The 9,676-nt window shown below is 35.5% G+C and overlaps 1 protein-coding gene across 2 annotated transcripts in view; it reads right to left on the bottom strand.

Annotated features, from left to right (window-relative positions):
• Window positions 1-3,673: 3,673 nt before the first annotated feature.
• FBXL17 (F-box and leucine rich repeat protein 17) overlaps window positions 3,674-9,676 on the bottom strand; it is a 387,353-nt gene continuing 381,350 nt past the window's right edge. For both annotated transcript variants that reach the window (XM_072416108.1, XM_072416107.1), the window contains one exon: window positions 3,674-9,160. In XM_072416108.1, coding sequence (XP_072272209.1) covers window positions 9,023-9,160 — 138 coding nt within the window. In that variant the 3' untranslated portion in view covers window positions 3,674-9,022. The remainder of the gene's footprint in view (window positions 9,161-9,676) is intronic.

The raw sequence follows: 9,676 nt of genomic DNA, 5'->3' as shown, positions 1-9,676 counted from the left end.
GAACCTCTGGGTTATACAAAAGTGGAGCAAGAGGCAGATGCGCCAAGCATATCTCAGGGCGATGTTTCAGTCTTTCCCATATCGATAGAGAGTATTGCAGAAAATAGAAAGTAATTCTGGGCGATTGCAGTCCCTGTGCTAGATGGTGATTGCCTTTTTTTATATTATACTGTGCATTTCTACTAAGGCAGACATGAAAATCAATATAATTGCAAAATACAATATGCCTTAGAGTTTCTTGAATATATCACAAGGAATTTTACAAATGACATCAAAATGTACTAAGTTAAAGGCTCCCTGTTGGTTTTAAGGTAAGTGTATGCTGCAGAGCTGGAAACATTCTAATCCACATGGTTAGGATATTTATGTTTCTTATGGGATTATTGTTTTCTGTGGAATTCCTATTTCAAAAAGCATGCTTGTTATCTACCTGGGAAGTGGTACAGGATTTATTGTCTCTCCATAAAGAATTATGTATTACTGCTCTTTGATAGGAGATTGAAAATTAGATATAATTGTAATATTGCACCAAATTACTTGAGAAGATTATGGAATACTAGTTGTAATGTACATCAACAGCTCTTTTTATGAAAACTGTCATCTGTTTACAGAATGTTTGGTGTTGGTTCATTCTGCAGTACTAGAATTGGTTCCTCCTTGTGATGCCGTAAAGCATTATTAGGCATGATGTATCTCCTATTTAAGGTTTACCGTACTTCCGGCACTTGTCAGGTCAAAATAAGTCTTTACCATGGTCTATTTCATTTGAAAAAAGTGAATGGAAATAAATGTTTGTGTTGTAGAGGAACCATAGATTGTAGAATCCTTTGGAGAACTGATGGATCCAAGAATGTGGGATTTGTTGGCTATAATTTTTTTTTTTTGCATTTACTATACAAGAAGTGTAAATATAGATTATAAAAATAAACCTTGTGGGAGATTAGCATCAACTCACTTGCTGCAGGTAGTTCAGAATTTAAATCCAATGTCAGAGCACTTTGCCCACTTTTATTCACAAAAACATCCACAAAAAAAAAGAAAAAAAGTTTTTTTTTCTCTCTCAAGATTTTATGTCAGACTTTGTGCAGACTGTAGTTACATAAGATACTCCATTTTAAAATGGATGTTGGTACCACTTTTTGTCTGTAAAAAAGGCAATTTTGCACGTGTATTTGAGTGTGGAGAGGGTTAAAATGAATTTGTATTTAAGAGAGACTGACAACATGCCAAAGGTTTTGCTGCATCTTCCTTTAAAACACAAATATTTTATATTGCACAGGATTTGATATACTTCACACAGTATTGACCTTTGATGTGTATCTGAATGCCACCTGCTAAATTACAATACAGCTGTTTCAAGCCAAGAAGAGCCCATATTCAAAGGGATTACTGGACAGGAAATCAAACAACTGTATCCCAAATATTGTTTCTAATTATCACTTCCTAGCAAATGATTCCACTCACATCTGTAAATGATATTCATATAAATAAGCTTTTATTTTTAGCATTAATAGACTCAAGCACAATCCTGTTTCATTTTCTCAGAGACCATCTGTTGAATAACATGATACACATAGAATGAGATGACAGCAGACTCTTGGCCTTAGGGAGGCTAGGGATCTCGAGGGTGGCCTTTTTCTTACATCACTGATATAAGTCTACAGTGTTTTCAGAAATGTCTGATTTTAGAGATTTGCAAACAAAATAAGAAATATAGCTCTCAGTTGTCTCATATCTTTGACTGTTTTTGTTTTTTTTTTCATTCATACCACTTTTGAGACTGTTGAGTCAAATTTCTGTTTCCTACACAGAATTCCATTCTTTTACCTCCTATCTTGAATGCTGTTATTCAGAAAATTAAAAAAGGAATCACAGTATGTACTTGGGGACACTCACAAAAGTAGCGAATGCTGAAAAGTCTGAAAGCTGATTTATCTTAAGAGACATAACCTGCTAAAAAGGGAGTATAAAAGCTCTTCTATTGCAGGGGACTTTTTTAGAGCCCACCAGGGTTTCTTTAGGCAATAGAAGTAGCACTCAGCCTCATAGGAGCAGCTGTTTGTAACCGGGTTCTTCCTGGTGGATATGAAACATGACGTTTGAAGTTTAGAGGGCCGCTACCACAAAAGAGAGCGTGAAAGGGCATACTAAGGCAGAACAGGAAAAAGAATATGACAGATGCATCTCCAGTAGCCACCTAGACCTCAAGCTGACATATTTATTTCCCTACAGCAAGAGACAGCATTACTCATCAGTCCAGAGGCTGGCTGTGGGGGAAAGTAGACATTCTCTAAAATCACTAGACAGGGTTGCTTTCTTCCTGAATGTGTCTTTATCCTTTTTCTTAGAACTCAATAAACTCTGCAGTCTGGCACAGTATACTTTATCTATTACTAACTAAGGTTATGTTTATGGTGGTTCCCCCGCAACATTTAGGTATCACAAATGGTGGCAATAACAGTAGCACGTTCTTGTTATACCATTCTCGACCCTAAATATAGCTGTGTCACCAGTGCCATACACTCTAGGGACTAGGGGAATTTGAAAGCCAAATTTTCATGCCCAGAAACTGTGGAGAAATAAATGCAAAGGTCTTTATCACACAGCACTCACACAATAATATAGGTTTTGATTCACTGTAATTGGTATATTTTTTATGTATCTCTCAAATACATTTTTATTTCAATTAAGTCTTTTATAAAGAGTGGTTTTGATTCAAACAAGAAGTAAGAAGTGGTGTGCCATATTTAGTAAGTGCTTTATTCACAGCCCAACAGAGGTAACACAGAGTATGACAACACCTTAATGTGTTTTGTACTACCAGTACTTTGTTATAAGCCTAAGCACACCACTTATTTCTTCCAGTTGTAATTTTCATTTAATTAGTTAAAAGCAATTACCGGTAGTTAAAAGCAATGGCAGGTGGCATTGCCTGTGGGGTTAGTGTTGTTTCCCTGGGTGCAGCAGGACTGTGTATGCTTCTTGTTTTGATTTAGACTTTTGCTTTCCTTAAGGAGACCACAATGTGATTTCAGTTTAGGACCATCTTTGAAACTGTGAGTGCTGACATTCACTTCATAAGCATTTTGAAGTGCAAATAAATTTAAATAAGAAAAAAATGCTAGCATGCAGGCCTATCATTATAGAAGGGGCATGCAATAAATGAAACTTACCTGCCTGATTTCAGACAATCTTTTCTACAATGTACATTGCGCTAAGTTCAGTATACAATCCTGAATATAAATATTACTACTGACTGTCAGGAATAAAATAACTCCTGTGCATATGTGTAAGAGTTATATCATTCTGGCCTGGCCAAAATGTCTAAAAATATGAAACCCAGAAGACGATTGGGTGAAGATGCAACAGATCAAAGACAGGTTAGCGTAATTAAAAAATTGTGATTAGGCAGGAAAGTTTATTCTGCTGCAGAAGTGACATTGCCTGTCCCCTTTGCAATAAAAAAAGATTACTTACCCACAGTTTTCTACCATTTAAGTTTAGCTCCACTGTAAGGTTTTTCTTCCCAGTTTTGGATAAAGGAGTGCTTTGAGTATATTTTACTGGTCTTTACTCAGCATTGATAACTCTTTATATATTTTCTTAATATTATACAATATTCAAATCCCAGATGTCAGCCCAAACACATGAAATGTAGTAAACAGACAAGATATTCACTTGGTTACTTTATTCAGTTCAATAAAGAAAACACTTCCTTTTGCCAGAAAAGCTGTGTTTGTTTAAAACTTACGATTTGCAATGTCAGGGCACATAAATACTACCCAATAGTCATTTTGACATTATTGTTTAGGCAGTTGTTGGTTAAAATTGTAGAACAAACGTAGAACAAAATGTAACCTTAGAAACCTTACAACTAAGAAAATCTGACAAAAAACTTTATTTAGTTTACAAGTTTATTTTAAGTCTGAGAACCTAGCAAAAATGACAATAAGAAGTCATTGCCTTCACTGAAGTTCTTGGGTTAACTGCTTCTTTTATGATTGCTGTTATTGGATAAAATTAATTGTTGTAAGCAGATAGTTTTCTGGTCAAAGATTTACAGTGCTAGAAATAAACACAGTAAAAATCTCCCATATTCAGAGAGAAGACTTTACAGTGACTGGGTAATTAGGAATTACACCTTCAATCCTCTAAACACTGATTTAATTAATCAGTATAAATAGGTGGTGAATCAATAGTGAATATACCAATATTTCTGAGGATGTTTGGGCTGCTTAAGGTACATAATGAGATTGAGCAACTTTATATTTTACTTTAAATGGTCAAACATTTCAAGGGACCAAGCTGGAAGTAAAATGTGACCAATTTTGCTAATAGCAGTAACGCTTAATTTTTTCAGACTGATTACTTTGTAAAGTGTCTATAGTATCTATCTGCTTCCTGGCAACTTCTACTTCAGGACTGGGTAGGCTTCTGCTGGGATTTGATAATCTCTCAATTTGCTACATGTTACTTGCTAGTCTATCTGAGTAATGCCTGATATTATTTAGAGTGTTGATATGATATGGGAAGCCAATACTTATATAAAACTACCCTGTAATTAGAGAAGTACAGATGCTGACTCATCCTTCTGAAAACAGTGGATCCCCGGCCATTGTGTTTCAATATTCTGAGTCAATCAGATGGAACAAACAGATTAAAAAATTTTGATAAAAAACAAAAGTTATTTGCGTACTTGTTTTGGGTATGCGGTTTAAAGTATTTAAGCTAGTGGGTCAGTAAAACAAGTGTTTTTAGAAGCAAGGTTCAGCAATGACAGATTGCAAGTTTTCTTTAATGTACCCACACATGAGAGGACAGGTAATCAATCTGTTCTTTTTTAATCAGATTGCGAGTACATATTCTGAAAGAATCTCCTGATGTTCCAGTTCTGCACATACCACATTTTGGGGCAAAAGGGGTCAATAAAGAGAAGTCTAATTGTCAATAAATGTCAACAGCTTTAGCTACATAATAGTTGCCAAAAGTGGGTCCTGGTAAATGTTATAAATACCTGTTACACAAAAATCTGTAATTTATGCTTGCTGGGTCATTTCATTACCATATGGCTCTTAAGGTGTGGATAGAGGTGTTATCGACATTTATTGGTGTTTTATAAGTTACAAATGTACTATGATGGAAGCCAAGGTCTCTGTGAAAAGATGGCAGCAGTATTGCATGATGGCGTATAGCCCAAAGCACACTACTGGCCTGTAAATTAGTGATTATGGGTAACACACTTTAACAAGCAAACCAAAGTAATGTCTAGCATAGTCAGATCCACCTAAAAAATGGTGATTTCTACTGCCTTTGTACTGTGAAAACAAACAAAATACCCAAAAATATTGTATTGAACCCCTATAGCTGAAACACTCATTTCAATATCAATATAACTTTATACATGATAAATATAATATTCTATTTCATGATTTATTGTTTTATAGAAAATATAACAATATTGAATTTGGGGGAAGATCTTTTATCAATAGAAATATTCTGGTGTAAATTATAGAAAATGTTATTGCTTAAATTGCTGGCTTAGTGTGCATTTTTATTTTTTGCAAGTACAGGTATACACCTACAAGCAGGCTTTGAGGCTACATTCGTTAGGCTGGGTACACACGTGCAATAATTTTCATTTGAAAACGAATGATCCACGATTATTCTCGATTATTTTAAACAATCGTATTCTGCACAATTCTGTACATGTTGTAATGATACGATCGTTAAAATATAATCCACCAATAATGTACACACTAGGAATGTTCGTTTGAACGATCGTTTGAATAATCATTCAAACAATGGAATCCACCATCGCTGAACGACTGCACACACAATAAATTACAAATGATCGTCGCCCAATCAGATACGCCTGAACGGTCGTTCGTTTCCAGCAAGATTCCTCGTTCGTCGGCGTCATTGACCAGTCGTTGTGCACTTTTTTTTCGTTAATTATCAAACGATCTTTTGTGGATCATTCGTTTCCATCGACAATTATTGCACGTGTGTACGCAGCCTAACTCAAAAATTGTCGTGGCTAATCTTTACTGAAAATGGCTGTTATGCTTACTCTGTAGCCTCAATACTTTTGTTGCTAACCTTGACAAAATATACAGAACATGCTGACTAGAGTATGACTTTCCTGATACGCACAAAACTGACTTAGCCAGGCAACCAACATTTTCAAGAGGAAGTCTGTAATGATAGCTGCCATGTACCACTCAGAAAGGTTTACATTAATACTTGCTAAGTCACTGATCAGGTAAGAAAGCAAAGCTTGGAAAATTTAGGGAGTCCAGTCAGTGACTCCTAAGTATAGAACTTGCCTATTCAGACAGGAGGTGGGAACAGCAGTTTCCAAATGGCACTTGACACTTAGCACCAGCCTTTCTATCGCCTTTCTACCGCACCAGCACAAGTTTGACAGTCAAGCAGTTAACATCATGAAGAAGAACTGCACAAAGGCAGCCTCTTTATACCTGTTAGGCATGCATCAGCCAGAGGTTTGGCTTTGACAATATGGGAAACTATTGTTCCTATATACTTGGGGTTTATTTAATAAAATATACTAATCTATTCACAACTATTAACAAACAGTTCCGACTGAAGTCATTATTACAGTCATCTGTAGTTCGTAAAAGAAAATGTTTTTTTCAAGTTTTAAACTGACCAAGTACATACATGTACCAGAATCTTCAAAGAACCAACAGATGTACATAAGTGAAGATGGTATTGTTGATTTATTTGGAGTGTTCCTTGCAGGTAGTGTCACATCAGTATCCAAAAAAAGAGAAAAAGGAGCAGCAATGGGAATCTGATAAAATCTGAAGCAGAAACTGTTTTATAGTTTACATAATTCAGAGTTTACATTCTCAGAAAAGAACATTACAGTAAATCTTTTAACATTATTACATTAAGCTTTTCAAAAGTATGTTTTATTCCACGGACTACTTACATGGCTGTTCAGGTCAGCATTTTAAATACATCCCATGATTTTGACTTAAGGAAAGCTGTCAAACATCTTCACCTGCTTCTGGGTGGATAACCTTAATCAACTAGATACATACAGCCTGGCCCTGCAAAAAAAAAAAAAAGAAAGGAAACCATATTCTGATTTTCTCATACAGGTATTTGGTTACCTGATATATTGCTTTTAAAGTACAACAAATTTGGATAATGAAGATATTTTAAATGCTGCACAAATATTTTGCAATTTTTACTAATAATTAAATTTACCAAATTCGTGAATCTGAGACATTCTGACTAAAAGTAAACTCTAGTACTTCAAGGTATTGTTGAAGATTACCCATTCCTTCTACCTCATATACATTCTTATTGAACAATAAGTCAGTCTATCATAAAAATAGGCCAAGGGGTGAATACGGTGCCAGGAAGGAGAGGGCAAAATTTGACACTACTAGGAAGTATGTGTGCTTTGCTTCGGCCAGAACAATCACATTTTAAAACACAATATAGGGACTAAAAGCTGCAACTCTGAGTTCCAAAACTTAACAACAATAAAATCCTAATATATATATATAAGGCCTGATGTATAAAAGTTCTCCAAGACTGGAGAAGATACACTTTTATGAGTGAACCTGGAATGGATTTCCTAAAAGTAATTTGCTATTTTTGTTAGCAAAGTTTTCTGGACCAGATCCATTCTGGGTTTGCCGAGTCACCTAGGTTCCCTGATCACAGCGTTACTTCTCCAATCTTGGAGAACTTTAATGAATCAGGCCCACAGTGTTACTTTAGAATTTTGCATTACTTTTGCAGCCTGCAGTCAGCTCTAAAATTGTAGTCACAAGAAAATTTATCAACCTCATGATATAGAAAAGTAATCCTCAAAAGCATCATTTTACTACTAAAAAATGCAGAGATTTATCTTTAATGAAAATATTTTATTGGGTTTTGTGCATGATAACCCAAAGATATGATGGTCCCTACTGGAACATGGAGCTTGATCATGTGATTACAGAAAAGAACACCTCTTTACTACATACAGAACTGATTTAAAGAGATCTGATTAGGGCCATTGGCGTGACCTATTTCTGTGTTCATAGAATTAAAGATTTGCAATAAAGTTTCAAAAACCCTTGCAACCTGCAGATTTACATTGATGTCTTAAGAGTTAAAACATGGTCTAATAAGAACTGGTAAAATAGCTCAAGGTGTAAATCTATTTTGAATGCCCCTGTTCTCTTTCCAGTTCCAGATTTATTCCATCAATTTTACACATGCTTTACACCACATTTCCACACAGAGGACTATAGGCAATTTTCTAACACACAAACACAAAGTATACAAACTGATACTAGAGAATGGAATACGGATGAATGGATGCTGGATCAATACAACTGAGTATTAATAGCTCAGAGATGAACAGTAATGTTTACACCGATACCTACCTCTTGACCAGTTAGTAAAGTTCTTTAATGACATCTCAAAAGAGAAAAGCAGAAGGAATCTGAAAGTACAAATGTTCCAATAACCAACTCTAATGGACAATATGGAGGAGTTGTTTTTCTGCAATATTAGCCTCAGCTTCTCTTCTATAGTCCCTGTTCTAGTTGGGCTACATACATTATAGTCAATGGACTGACCAAACATAAAAATGAAACAGGAAAAAAATTGTCATAGAAATCTAGTTCTTAAAATAAATGGTTGATACCTTTAGAAGGAATATGGAAGAAAATGAAATTGATGCTCGTGGAAGTGGCATGCTCTTAATAACACAACATCAGAACATGGTAAATCACTTTTCACACAATTATATCAACCCAATCCAAAGGGAACCATACACAACTAATATCTCAGGAGTCAAGCACCCAGCAAAATATACTTGTCACATAGTAGATGGCCTTCATAAAACAATTCCAGCAAAACATCCAGCACATAGCAAGCAATGCCACTCTAAAGGAGTAAATACATTTAAAACAAAGAAATTAGTTTAAAGTCTATACTGCTGGGAGAAAAAATGCAAAAAGCATTATTTGTGATGTCCTTGTTGTGTAAAGAATTAGGAGACAGAGGATGGATTCGGTGTCCAGCCCATCTGATAAGCCCGTTCTAGAGTTCTCTTGCAGTCCTGAAGAACAGTACTAAATGTAATGTGTGGATATTGCTGCACCAGCTGTTCCACTGTAGCCTCATTCACCTGTAAAACAGAAAGAAATAATCATTGATGGGGAACTCAAAACAAAAAAAAACACCAATAATTTCAATAACAGGCTATCTCCAATGTGTATTTTTATTCTTAAAGGTGTACAACAGAGGTTAACACATTAAAGTTTAAACATCATATTTAAATCAACCCTTGATTTGTATGGACCAAGATAGACAATGTGATTATTTTCATGTTGTATAACATATAATATGTAGTGTTGCACTACTATAACTTAAGCTGTAAACCAAGGGTGGGGATGTTTGGCAGGGGTTAGAACTGCCTACCAAACAAATAAGACAAAATTCCATTCAACTTGCATTGGAAGCCTTGCTTTATTGAGACATTGCACCAATAGTATTTTGGATCACACAGGGGCCCCTTTATTAAAGTGACAAGGTCCTCACTGAAGGGGTCCATGTGTGGCCTTGAAAAGGTGCACCCTCACATACCTGCATTTATATGTGAATGGTCATTTAGATGTGACCAAGAATGGGGGCTCTGTAAGTT

Source organism: Pyxicephalus adspersus, chromosome 6 (assembly GCF_032062135.1).
Source record: "Pyxicephalus adspersus chromosome 6, UCB_Pads_2.0, whole genome shotgun sequence".
NCBI classification, from domain to species: domain Eukaryota; kingdom Metazoa; phylum Chordata; class Amphibia; order Anura; family Pyxicephalidae; genus Pyxicephalus; species Pyxicephalus adspersus.
Note: the sequence above shows the minus strand (reverse complement) of the source record. Positions and strands in the feature narration are given on the sequence as shown.